Source organism: Scatophagus argus, chromosome 4 (genome assembly GCF_020382885.2).
Source record: "Scatophagus argus isolate fScaArg1 chromosome 4, fScaArg1.pri, whole genome shotgun sequence".
Lineage (NCBI taxonomy): Eukaryota > Metazoa > Chordata > Actinopteri > Scatophagidae > Scatophagus > Scatophagus argus.
In genome coordinates, this window is record NC_058496.1 from 10,047,110 (window position 1) to 10,060,580 (window position 13,471).

Below are 13,471 nucleotides of genomic sequence, written 5' to 3' on the forward strand. Positions count from 1 at the left end.
CTGGGGTAAAGATTTCCTTTCTTTCTTCTCTATGCGTGTCTTGTCTGTGTAAACGCTCTAGATATAGGCTTGGCTGTCTTGACCATCCTGGATGAATGCATGTTCTCCGTGTTTTTGCCTAGGTGAGGAAAGAAAAATGAGTTTGAGACATTAAAAGGCTCTTCTCTCAGTCAACTTTTGTCATTTAGAAACCAAAACATTTCCTGCAGTGTGCTTTGAGCTTCATTTTAATCACAGACTAGACAAGACAGAACGCATGTGGCTGCTAATTCTGTTAGCTTCCTTTCAGTTGATCCAAAAATAAAATAAGATTTGTCTCAACACAGTGGCTGCTCGGAAGAGGTCATTTTAAAAATATTTCAGTAGTTAGCTTCATTGTGCTTTTGCTGTGTGTGTGTGTGCGTGCATTGACATATATTAAGATGGACACGTTTCCACTTCTCCACACAGTACAAAAGTGACAAATCCTGGCACATAAATGCTGCCGTCTGACCCAATTATGAGCTGTCAATCATGATGTCAGTCATGATGTTTCACCCCCTTTTTATGACATCAGATAAATAATAAAAACCAAACCTATCAGACACAGAAGAGCTTAAGTTGGGGCAACATGGACTTCAAATCTCGTCAAGAAGTCCTTCTACTCAAGATAAGCTGGATGGCTGTGAATCTACACAGATATACAAACCTATCAGAAGAAAAGTAAGTGTCCTGTCTTTGGTCCAGCCACCACCAGGGGGTGATCAAGCTGTTTTTTTGCTTCACTTTTGGGGAGCTCTCATGTCGTCCATCTTCATATGCAGTCTATGGTGGTGTGTGTAAATCATTAAAGCCATGCTAAACGCTAACACCTAACCTCATTGCTAAAGGAGCATGCTATTAACTGAACTGACTGATCCAGAAACATTAACCGCGTAGATGTTTTCAGATTAGTTTTAAAGATGTTTTAAAAACACTGATGAATGGAAAATACGCTTCAACTAAATGCAAACAACAAAAGGCCTTTCGGTTCTGTGATAAAATGGATCTTTGGCCCCATATGTCACTGTAGCATCATATTAGTTTGTAGCTCATGTATCATCTCTGCAGCCTTTATGAGTTTAAAAGGGAATTTCACCCCTTTGACATTTAGCTCTCATTTTGGGCTGCTGGACTTGACTTCCTGTGTTTTACAAACAGCATATACCTGAGATGGACCGAGAGTACAACTTTTGTTGCCTGCACTTTCATAAAACTGTGACAAAAACATCATTGAGATCACACACCAGTTTGTCATATCTGAGGTATTATTTCATCCAAATCTAGAAGTTCCTGACATGAGTCAAGTATTTACAAACCTTAAATTTAATTAGCTGCCTTTAAGTATAAAAAAAATTCTTTACAGACAGCCAACATGCAGAATTTAAAAAAAACCCCAAACTTTTAAACTTAAAGAATACAGCTTTTAATTGATTTATTTAAGATTTTAAATATTTGAACTCAGGTCTACTATATGCAAAACTATTGGACATTACATGGTGTAAGAGAAAAAATATGCTGTTATTTAGTATATAATTTCTGTGTTGTGTGGGCATGTACAGTAGCAAATTCTCTTGCACGGTCACTGTTGTTTTTATTGTTGGTTAAACGAATTATTTTGTTGTTTTATTTATTAGTCTGATTTTTTAATTTCTTTCTTTTTTTTTTGTCATTCATTGTCTTTTAATAAGAAACTCTGGGAGATTTAATTTCAGAAGAAAAAAATGAAAAAAGAAAAAAAAAATCCCTAAGTAATGACCCCCCCCCCCCCACCTCTTCTGGGACAACCAAGCCTTATGAACTTTGTGAAGTGAAAATTTTGAATGTTTGTATGTTATAAAAGAAAATATGGATTGTTTTATATGTTAATACTGCCACAATAAAAGTCCCTAGCGAATACATATTGAAAAATGGCACCTAATGTGTGGATTATTTTACATGACTTTATATGACTGTTTGTGTAATATGGTTTGGGATTCATCTCTGAGGAACTCTAAAAAAACATCTCAATCCCCATGTAAGTATGTATTTATTCTATTTGTCAGTATCCATCTTGTCAGTACACACTGAAGTATGGATCTTGTGTTGAAGAATTTCCTAAAACTTTCTGAAAGCTTTGTCTCCCTCATATGGTGTGAAAGCAGAATGGCACTTCCTGTTGGCATCTCCATGGTGATGTTTGTGTGAGCTACACAAGATTTCTGGGAGTGTTCAAACCTTAACTATCAGGAGTTGCTGAGGTCGCAGAGTCTTTTCTACACAAAATGGAATTTAATGAAAGAAATAGAGGAGAGCAAATCTTTGGGGGTAAGAGTGACTCTGGTGTAGTCGATGTTTTATGGTTTCAATAGACAAAATAACTTCTCAGTCATAAAGAGAATAATTACAAAACCAGGAAGAGGTATATCTGATGCAGCAGGTGTTAAATATGAGTTGCATAATTATTTTTATGTAGTGCGTCAGATGTAAGCGATTGTATTGCTTTTTCTGTTTTGACAGGATAGTTTTGTCAGCGACATCTTATTTCAGACCAAGAAAAGAATGGAATGAATGAAGGCCACGTAATGTATTGAGGAGAAAGAAAATAATCCCACTGTACAATTCTAACATTAAAGGAAGGCGTGTGCTAGTAGCACAGATACCATGAATGTACAACAATGGATCAATCTAAAAAACATGATCCATGGATGACATTTCAAACAGCAACTATGGAGACACATCCTGCTTTAAGAACAGGATGCACCGTGTCTGAGCTCCTGGAGGACCCTGGGAACTGTAGGCAGATCATCAACCCTGAGCTCAGCCTTCATCTTCTCAGTGAGTCTGTCTTCAGTGAGCAGCGGAAGCTGAGGCATGTGTTGGACTGGGCTCACAGTTTCCTCAGTGTTGATTCAGACAGTCATCACAAATCCTGCAGAGCTGATGAAGAGCAGAGGAAAACACTGAAAAAATCACCTACATGTACGCAGTTATCTACATCTGAATACCATCATCCTGTCTCCTGTACCACAGGTGGTAATGAGGTATTTGCAGGAGGAGAAAAAAGGAGTACGCAAAGGGTTTGGCACCTTGAATCATCAACTGATGAGAACAGAGAATCAAATAATCACCTCTGTGCAGATGAACCTCCTTTCTCAGATGATCCCTACATCCCACTCTCCTTTATGCCAGGGAGAGAGGAGGTAACTTGGCCAGAGTACAGAGAAACTCCTGGAAATGTTAAAAGTATGAGGCTACAAGATGCCATAAATAAACAAACTCCTAGGAAAGACAATGCCTGCATAACAAGTGGCCTGTTCATATCTAATCAAAGGCAGAACAGACAGTACTTATCAGACGGAAACACAAATTGCGCAGTTGCATCAAGCAGTGCAACAGGCTTGATCAAAGAATCATGCTGCAGTAATACTGGTCACGGGAAAAGCAAGGAGTTTGGCACATTGAATAACTCCAAACATGTTTATAGAGCAGCTGGAGTTCAGTCAGAGAAAGAGCTATCAGGCCATCAGATAGAGCTGAGCAAAGTTAAGGCTGAGGGGAACATAGGGACAAAGAAGGAAGTTGTGAGGATGGGTGAAAGGAAGGGGGTGGTAAATGAAAATCAAGGCTCAAGCTCTTTTTTGGCATATGCCAAAAGCAGCAGTGAACTTGAGACAACACAGAAACAGACTTCAAACCTCAGCTTTAGCTGTCATTTGAAAACACCACCAGCTTTGACCATATACGAGCAGTACCAACTTTGTGTGGATCAACTGCGTCACCTCAGAGTAAGACAAAGCCAACATATCCAACCAGGAACCATCACAGAAACAAAAGAGAGTAAGACATTTGAAGAAATGGCAGCACCTTTTGAAGCGCCAGTCCTTCCTACATCTATCTTTGAGCTGATCTCTTCCACCACAAATCCTGATATTAAAAATTGTCCCAACAAATGGGTTACAGCTGCAGAAATCACAAAGGAGAGGAGTTCGAGCACCACTAATAAAAAACAGTTTGAATCTAAATCCAATAGAAGTAGAGCAACACCTATTGAACAGAGGGAGAACAAGCATTGTGACAACTCGACTGTGAAAGAAACACCTGCACCCATATGTGCTGGGAGTCAACCTTTTTGTCAGAGAAACACTGTTTCCAGCAACAAGCATTTGGACCTTGTTAGGAACAACTGTGGAAAACTGATCGAAGGAACTGCAGGAGGCATAACCTCAGCTGATAAGGTAATTAACAGGCCTACGGAGCACCTAAGGACCACACCTGGTGATAATGTCCCTGCCATGGAGGAGACTGCTGCGCTCACCCCTGACTCAGGTATTCAGTATTTTATGTATGTGTATGTGTATGTGTGTCTATCTGTGTGTTCTTGTGTGATTTGTCTCCTTTGTCTGTGATCAGGATTGCTTCCAAAGAGAATCAGATGTAATCCAGGTGTGAAGGGTCATCAGAGTCGTGTCAAAAGTCACCAAAAAAAAGCTGGCAGTCGATTTGCCTCAATGAGACTTTGTGAAGAGTCACGTGTCGTGTCTTCTCCAACCAATAAGGGATTACTACAAAGGCAACCAGTGAGGTGCATGAACGTCACTGAAAGGTAGATATTGTACAGTTACTGCACCTTCTGACTTCAAAATAAACCAGAATTATCCACATGAATTCATCTCATTAAATAGTTCTTTGTCCATACACACCAATTCAGCGTGTAGGCCTAGTTTTAGTGGGGTCTGCACTTCCTGGAAGACAAAATTCTTATCTATTTTCAAAATATCAAAAGCATGTCTCTTTAAAATTGACTCTGCAAACAGCATCTGACGGTGTTGTACCGTTAAAGCTGAACTTGCCCCTCGGTCTCCTGCAGACCTCAGCCATCCGGAGTAGTCAAACACACAAGAAAACCCACAACAAAGGACAAAGTGAAACCTACTTCAGCCTATGAAGAGATGCACAAATGCTGTTCACCTACCAAGACACACACGCCTCTTCATATGGATCCTGAACCAACACCATCAACCTCAGGTGAGCTCAGTTCAGAATATTAACAACAAACACATGATGATAAGATGGAACAGCTAAAAAATGAAAAAAGTCCCCAACAAGTCATATGAATGGCTGTATTATAACAGGTTTATACAACCTCTCGTAAACATAGCAGATTTGCTTCTGTTCATTTGGATGAATCTCTTTTTGAATCAATTTCACACTTTGTCAGATGTCGTTCAAGCACTGCATCATGAAATAAATGAAGGTTTTCATGAGGCTTAAAAAAAGAGTCTCATTATGCCAACTCATCTCCTCAGAGTGGACTGAAGACACAAAATCCCCCCGAAGTCCTTGCATGGTTAATTATTTGTTTTAAAGTAAAAGTTTAGTTTAAGCAACATCTGCATGAAGTTTAGTTTCTTTCCATTTAACTGACAACAATAAACAGTAATAAGTATTCAAAGCTTTATATCTTGTAAAAGATTATCAGTATATACTATATATACTTTGCCTTTACAGGTGCATGTCAATGTGAACTAACCGACTGCAAATGCAGAGTAAGAAATCTTTGCTTCTGCACTTTTTTTATGACATTATCAGTATGATCACGTTCATCAAATGCTTTAAAAGTGCATGATACTACATGATTTCAGTACAGTATTCAGTATTGTATTTACACAATGCTTTGATTGTCAACAAATATCTGCTATGTTTGAGAGTTGTAACAATGTGTTGTCTAAACTGTACATGTGTGTTGTTGTCATTACACCTGCCAGCCAGCAGGTGTCCCTATGTGTGACAGGTGGTTGTGTTTGCCTGATGAGGTGTGGCTGTCCATCCTGTCTCTGCTGCCTCACAGTGATCTGTGCAGAGTGCTGCAGGTCTGCAGCCGCCTGCACACACTGGCCACTGATCACACACTCTGTGAGTATGCACTACAAACACTCCGGCCGTGGTTCCGAAACTTTTTCTAACACGACCCCCTTCAGAAGCTGAGAAAAGTCCATGCTCCTACCCCACAATTTTCAATCAGTCATCAGCAGTGACTGTGGAAGCAACTAATACAAAAAAGTTCAAAGTTAAATTTTAGTGAAGTAAAGATCAACATGACATCAGGAAATTCTTGTTTTATTATTTCCCCTACACAAATGATATTCATTCAGCTTCAATATCTCTTCCTTGATTATTCATGACCCTATGGCCATTACCATCAGCTTTTCAGACATGACCATTATCTGAAAAAGTCCAAATCAGAACCACCAGATTGTTGTCCCTGGACATGAAGAATATAAGAAACTGTAATCTGAAAAATAACTTGTAATTTAAGTCATGAGACAAATGTAGCACAGTCAAAACTAAAGCATTTACCTCTGAGATGTAGCAGAGCAGTAGTATAAGATGATATAAAATGGAAAAACTTCAAGAAAGTAAAACTGTACATCTAATTTCTACTTAAGTACAATATTTGAGTACTTGGGTGCAACACTATGAATGACACACTTTTCCAAGGAAGATGTCTAAAGTGTGTGTGTGCACGCGTGCGTGTGTGTGTGTTACAACACATGGTGTTTTCTCATGATGTAAGAGCTTCCACTGCAGTGGTGTACTGTACCACTCCCTGGACAAACACACAATAAGATAACCCAGACCTGCACCATCACATGCTCTCATATGTACTCACACTCTGTGGGTCACTGAATGACCAAAACAGGTTCACATACTGACTGAATTTTCCTCTTTCTGAAGGGAAAGATCTCAGGATTGAAAACTCCAACCTGAGCGAGCGGTGCTTGCTCTGTGTTGGCAGACGTCGTCCTCGCAGTCTGTGTCTGTACAGCTGCAGTGGACTGTCCCTCACCTCCCGTGGGCTGGAGATGTTTTTCACTCTGTGTAGAAAAACTCTGGAGGTAAAATGTTAACTCAGAACCCACTGAGAATTCCTGAGATTTCGTTATTTTTTGGAGGGCAGCTAAAGAAAAGCTGTAAAGAGTGGACATTTGGTGAGAGCTTCTGAATGTTTGCCATCACATGATAGTGTGATCAAGGCGATGTATCACAGCCTCCTAATCAATGAGCCACTGTGCTGTGTGTCTGTGTGTTATGTACAAAGTGTTTCAAATGAACCTTATGGTGTTTTTTTTCCTCTATTCCATTTCCATATTACAGTACAAGTACAGTACAGAAGGTATTACTGTCTTATAGTGTTATTATTGTGTGAAAAAAAAAATTATTATTATTATAGTACAATATTGATTATTTACAGGAAGTGAAGGTCACAAGTTGTACTGGTCCACGTCTCCATGGTGATCAGATGCTGCGTCTGATTGGTCAGCTGTGTGACCATTTGACTAGTGTGGACGTGAGCTGGAGTGGAGCATCGGACACAGGAGTGAAAGCTCTGAGTGACTGCTGTTCAGGGTCAGTTTTGAATGCGTCCATAAACACACACTCTGACTGTGTCCGACTGACCCCCTGCAGTGTTTTGAAGTGCTAAATTTGTGAAATTACATCACATTTAACTCTGCAGTTTAGATGATTGTACTATGTCTTAGAATAAACAAAACTGCTAAAAATCTCTGTTTTGAGTCATCAGCAATAATGTGGGTAAGTTTTCTCTTCTTATAAATCAGTGTTTGACATCAATAATTCACAAGCTGCATTCAAATCCGCCATACAATAAAGAGCTTCCCGGGGTTGCAGGATGCAGCTTTGATGCCCCTATTCTGCATTTGTAGAGTTGAGAGCAACACAAAGGTTTTAATGAGGCACACACTGTCTGTGTTTTATCCCCTTATTTTAACCAAGAATATAAATGAAAGAGACGACAGGTGGATGACGCGATTCAGTAATAATCCTTCATTCCTTTTTGCTGCAGGATGCAACTAAAATCTGTCAGCCTGAACGGCTGTCATGTCACTGGTGACGCGCTGATGAAACTTGTCATGAGGCACAGAGAAAGGTCAGTTTATGTATGTCTGCTTTTATGTATGTACGGTTGAAATATAATGTTGCTATAGCTTGCATGGCAGGCTGTGTGTGCATGTCAAGACACATCAGAGCTTTAGTGTTTATGGGTGTGTTCTCTTGTCTCTGACTTTTAAAAAAATATCTTTGTAAATGTATTCAAGCTTGTGTATTGTTGTCCCCTTAACACCAAGCTGTTTAACACTTCATAGGTTTAAAATCCAAATTTACTACCTGACAACTTGTGCTTTTGCTCCTTTTGGTGATGATAGCACATTCTAACATCTTATGCAGTTTTATAATATATAATTTTTATATAATTGTCTGTCATAATCATTAACATCCTGTAACGCAGCACACTTGCATTTATATCACGTTTGCATTTTCACCTGCCTTTTGTGGATAATCCATCCGGATGTTTCTGTTTGTGTGAGTGTGTTTTCACATCAGTCTGTGCAGATTGGAGATTTTTGGCTGTCACTTCCTCACTCCATCGAATTTACAGGTGGTATATGAGGTACAGTGCTTTATTTTGGAAAAATGAACAGAATTCATCTTGTTTTAAACTGCTAAAAATGCTATGTCTAAAATGTGTTTCAACATGCTTTAGACTCCTTGTCAAGTGCTTTTATATCATGTCTTCACACCATTTCCTGAGTTTAAAGCACAACATAACCACACAATATGTCTTCAACTATGTGTGTGTACAGTTTTTTCATTGTCTGTCTTTTAGATGTGTCCTGGCCTCGAGCATCTCAACATCGGACAGGTGCCAAAAGTCAACGCGCACTGTCTCGCAGTGATAACGTCACAGCTCAAATGTCTCCTTTCACTCAATCTCACCGGACTACAGGCGGTGAGTTTCAAATTTTGTGATTTAAAATTCCAGAATTGTTGAATATCTCTGAAGCTTTGCATGATTAAGAAATCCCACAGCACAAAGTCTCACATGGAGATTTGAATGTCCACTCTGCACCTGCACCTTTTTACTGTGTCAGGTTACCGATGCCACAGTGGACACTTTGCTGCAGAATTGTGTCAAGCTTCAGAGTTTGACCTTCAGTTCCTGTCTTGGGGTCACTGACTTGACTCTGCACAACATCAGCAAACACACACCTTGTATCAGGTATGCACACGCACTCGTGCAAACTTTGGTTAGCATACCTGTGAGGGATTGACTTCTATGAATTTCCTTGACACCCAAATTGCTATTTTCTGGATTTTTGTCAAAGTTCATGCATGTCCAGTTTAAGGAGGTGGTCAAAAGTAATGTGCTCATGACAGTCAGTCATAGTGTGTGTATGTCCATCTGTTTGCGTGTCAGATACCTGAATGTGAGTGGCTGTAAGGCAGTCACAGATGCAGGAGATCAGTCTCTGGCTCTGGGATGTGGAAGACTTCAGCAGCTGGATCTCAGCTCAACTGGCACAGGGAACAGAGGGTTCGACACATGTCACACAACAAACTGAACTGAATATCTCTCTGTGTTTGTGAATATGTGTGTGATGTGTCACATAATGATCCTTATCTGGTGTGTGTGTGTGTGTGTGTGTGTGACACAGGGTTAGTCTGCTGGCAAACTACTGCAGTGGACATCTCCAAACTGTCAAACTCAGTTTCTGCCACGTCACCTTAGAGAACATACTGAAGCTCTGCAGACACTGCAAGAGGTACATACACACACACATGCACAAATATATTTAAAATTTTTGCTAGTATTTGTCAGAATTTATTTCATGGAACATATTAATCACACTTTAAAGACTGTCTGTGAAGGTTAAGATAAAGGTGTACTCTCAGGTCTTTAACAAGGAACTGCTGTTTACTCTCTACTCTGTACACTGTAGCTGCTTTCATTAGAATTTTTAAGATAAGATAAGATGCTTTAAAGTTAATTTCTACTTAAATTTGATTTTGAACACAGGACATTTACTTGTAAATGAGTATTTGTACGCTGTGGTGTTACCGCTTTTACTAAAACAAGAATTCTCCCTCCACACCCAATGTGACATAACTCTTAAAACTACACTGAAGAAAAGTTATTTATAAACCTGGTTCTGTTCTTTCAACTCTTAGAGAACAATTTGTGGCTGACCAAGTGGCAAAAACTATTTCAGTGATGGGACCATGAAGACAACGACCAACTGTTTGTGATGACTGTCATTATTTGAGAGCTCTTGAGAAAGAGAAACAGATCAGCTGCTAGTGGTATAAACATGGGACGATATGGCAGATTTTAATTTGAACAGTCTCTACAAAAATAGAAATTTGTACCAACAACGAACATCTGTGATATCTTTGCTCTGTAACTCGGAAACAGAAAAATCACTGGAACATACTGGCCCTCAATTACACTTATTTCCACCTTTCTCTCTCTCTTTAGGTTAAAGGTGCTCCATCTCTACGGCTGTAATCATCTCCCCACTGAGAGAGAGATCGAAGAAGTGAACAGGACCGTTAAAGTTTATCCTCAGCCCTGACTCACACACAAACATCTGCACACAACTGCACAGATATACACAACATAAAATAGAGGATAATCTTGGAAAGAATCCAGAAAAAGAAACAATACCACAAATGTGAAGCGGCTAACCACCAGCTCCGTGCTGACACTGACGATGCACACAAGCATCAGTCACAATATGCTTCCTGGAGTATTAGACTCAACTTTAATGTCATTGCACAGAGTAATAATGAAATGCAGTTTAGCACCCAAACAGAAGTACAACAAGCAGTACAGTGTGAAGTAATGAGTAAATGTACAGTGGTCATACATCAATTATTAAACAGTAAATGGTCGATATGAATGTGCTAAGATATGGTGTATAGTATAAAGTATCGGTCAAATATGTATGGTATGGACAGTTATATGGCAGGGGTGAGCATATATAGTACTGGTTCTATGTTCTCTCACTTCTATGTACAGTAGTGTGGCAGTAGGAGAACTCTTCCTAAAAATAGAAATGTCATGGCTGGAGGGTGTCCTTCTTGTCATGGCTTTAACAGCATTTGCAACACCATTTTGTTCCCATCAGGAGTGTACACGACGTGTCAAAAAAAGGAAGGGTATAAAAGTGAGGTACCAGAGGAATTGAGACTAATTCTGGAGCTGCATGGGATGCTTTTCAGACATGAAGCAAAACATTTCACTTTGTCCCACCTTTTTTTCTATCTACAGCTGACTGTACCATTCTTTATTCTAAAGCCACATTAACAAAGACATTAAAAGCAAAAGTATGGCATCAACAAAGGGTATGAGTGAGGAAGAACAAAGTCGGCTGAGTTTGCTCTTTCACGCCTACGATGTGGATAATTCAGGGAGGATCGAAAAAAATGAGTTCTATACTATTTGCCAAGAGCTCAAAGTACCCTTCCAAGAAGTCGATGGGATATTCAACCGCCTGGACGTCGACAGAGATGGCACAGTGACCTTGGAGGAGTTTATCAGTGGCTTCAAGGAACAACACCTGGAAGAAGGAGATGGGACTGAATCAGAAGACAAGAACTCCTCTAAAAGAGAGGGAGAATTTTCAAACAACAAGCAACAGGTCATGTCCAGGTGAGATTTCAAACTAGAAATGCCAGTCCCCTTGCAATCTGCATCCGTGTCTGTCCAGACTCCTGCAATATGTCGAGTGGAGGCAATAAAGGAATTTAGTAAATGGAACCAAGTGCAATTCTTGGTGAAATGTGAAAAGTTTTCATGATATTGACATGTATGATTTGAGTTTATTTCCGGTAAAAGATGTGTTTTCATTTATATGGAAATGCCTTTTAATTCAATATTAATAAAATATGTGCATGAAATTGTGAAATAAATATAGACAGACAGAAGCTATAAATTTGTGTTGTGTCATTCTTAGAAAATGAATTCTTGGTCCAAAAGTGTGTTTTGTGAAGTCACAGTGACTTTTGACTCTTGACCAAAAAATCTGATCAGTTCATCTTTGAGTCCAAGTAGACATTTGGGCCAAATTTGAAGAAAGTCCCTCCAGACAGACAAACAAGCTGAAAACATATTGCCTCTGGGCCACAGCTTCAATCTAGCTAGCTGAGGCTAGCGAGCTAGGCTACTGTCGCATTCACACCACAGACTGTACAAACAATCGGTTCATGAAGTGAAAACGCATTTTTCCCCCCTCTGTGTGAGTTTGATAAGAGTATCATTTATGCTTATTTAAATTACCTGCCCCAGACAGCCAGAACACCTTTCTAGCAACAGCAGGCGCCAACTTTGTGTCTGTCTGTGCTAAGAAATTACAGCAACTTTACAGTACAGACTTGTTTGAGAAGGGTGAGGATAAATCTTCTTTTATTTTTTATTTTTTTATCCCAAAAGTTTAAAAAATAAAATTTGTGCTCTCTTCAACTCTATAGCCTTTTGAAAAAATGGACACATAAAACAAAAACTTGGGTCATTTTATCAATTTATAGTCTGAAAATGATTGAGAACAGTCCTACAGTATGGATAACAATTCTGCACAGACATACGTAGAAGATTATTTTGTTGTTTTTGTATTGGGTTGAATGCATGATCTCTGCTTCCATAAGTTATAAAGATTATTAGACTGCATTACAGGTTATTAGCCTTTCCTCACACAATGAGAGCACTTCCATTTGGCCTGAAGCCCAGACCTCTGTTGTTAAGTGAAAGAGAGGAGTGAATTGTACACACACACACACACACACACACAGGTACAGTTAGTGCGTTACCTGAGTCAAACACAGCAGCTTCTCTGTCCGCGCAGCCTGCTGTTGGCTGCGACAAACCGGGAAACTGCACAGTGAAAACCCTCACAGGAGCAGAAGCGCCCGCGTTTGCCTCATTAAATCGACTAAAATGGAACTGTGCCGTTTTTTGAAAATGCGTACCAGCGGTCTAAATGTTTGGATAAGTGAGGACACGTCTGGAATTGTGGAGATATAGACGACTTTGCGGTTTGCAGCTGTCAAGAGAATAAAACGCTGTCGGCTCTGAAGGGTTTCTGGCTCGCTTGTCACCCTAATTTGCTCAATTTTGCCTTATTTTTCAGTCGGCCACCCTCCACCGCCAAGGGTATGAGTGCAAAGGAGCAGGACCGGCTGCGCTCCCTCTTTCACTCCTACGACCTGGATAACTCGGGGCGCATCGAGAGAAACGAGTTTCTCACCATCTGCGCGGAGCTGCAGGTGTCGGCTGCTGAAGCCGACCGGATATTTAACCGACTGGACGTCGACCAGGACGGAACCATCACCCTGCAGGAGTTCATCAGCGGATTCCACGACCGGTACAGGGATGTCATGGAGCCTGACGGAGGAGACTCGTCCGCCGCCTGGGAGAACTTCGAGAGGAAAATCGGCGAGCTGGCCAAGTTCATCCCCAGGTGAGAAGGCACACCTGTCCGCTGGATAGTCGGACAGGTGGTTAGTCTGCTGTACAGACGGGGGGTGGATGTATTTAAAATATGGAAATGTTTAGATGATATGATGTGTTCAACAGTGAGCGCAGTGTGCGTAAAGATCTCCACAGGGAAATTCA

General features: G+C 40.2%; 2 protein-coding genes and 1 long non-coding RNA gene across 6 annotated transcripts in view; 2 read left to right on the forward strand and 1 right to left on the reverse strand.

The window, feature by feature from the left end:
• Positions 1-12,793, reverse strand: LOC124058402. Its single transcript, XR_006843249.1, has 4 exons — positions 12,667-12,793; positions 11,323-11,420; positions 9,282-9,375; positions 1-118 (listed from the first exon to the last, which is right to left on the reverse strand). It is a non-coding gene; the product is annotated as an uncharacterized LOC124058402 (long non-coding RNA).
• On the forward strand, positions 122-11,951 carry LOC124058397 (F-box/LRR-repeat protein 7-like). 3 transcript variants are annotated; one of them, XM_046387613.1, is made up of 15 exons: positions 122-2,325; positions 2,518-4,326; positions 4,411-4,603; positions 4,868-5,025; positions 5,509-5,546; positions 5,766-5,913; positions 6,736-6,896; positions 7,253-7,407; positions 7,865-7,948; positions 8,404-8,470; positions 8,687-8,809; positions 8,952-9,079; positions 9,278-9,394; positions 9,516-9,623; positions 10,337-11,950. In XM_046387613.1, exons 2-15 carry the CDS (start codon positions 2,676-2,678, stop codon positions 10,431-10,433), a joined length of 3,228 nt encoding a protein of 1,075 aa, XP_046243569.1. In that variant the 5' UTR covers positions 122-2,325; positions 2,518-2,675; the 3' UTR covers positions 10,434-11,950. The 3 variants fall into 3 exon arrangements, with proteins under 3 accessions (XP_046243569.1, XP_046243571.1, XP_046243570.1); XM_046387615.1 differs by having other exon boundaries at positions 2,518-4,603; positions 10,337-11,951; XM_046387614.1 differs by having other exon boundaries at positions 122-4,326.
• Positions 12,683-13,471, forward strand: part of rasef (RAS and EF-hand domain containing) — a 17,263-nt gene continuing 16,474 nt past the window's right edge. The window contains exon 1 of one of the 2 annotated variants that reach the window (XM_046387617.1): positions 12,683-13,316. In XM_046387617.1, the coding sequence (XP_046243573.1) occupies positions 13,012-13,316 (305 nt within the window). In that variant the 5' untranslated portion in view covers positions 12,683-13,011. The remainder of the gene's footprint in view (positions 13,317-13,471) is intronic. The other variant, XM_046387616.1, reaches the window with a different exon arrangement.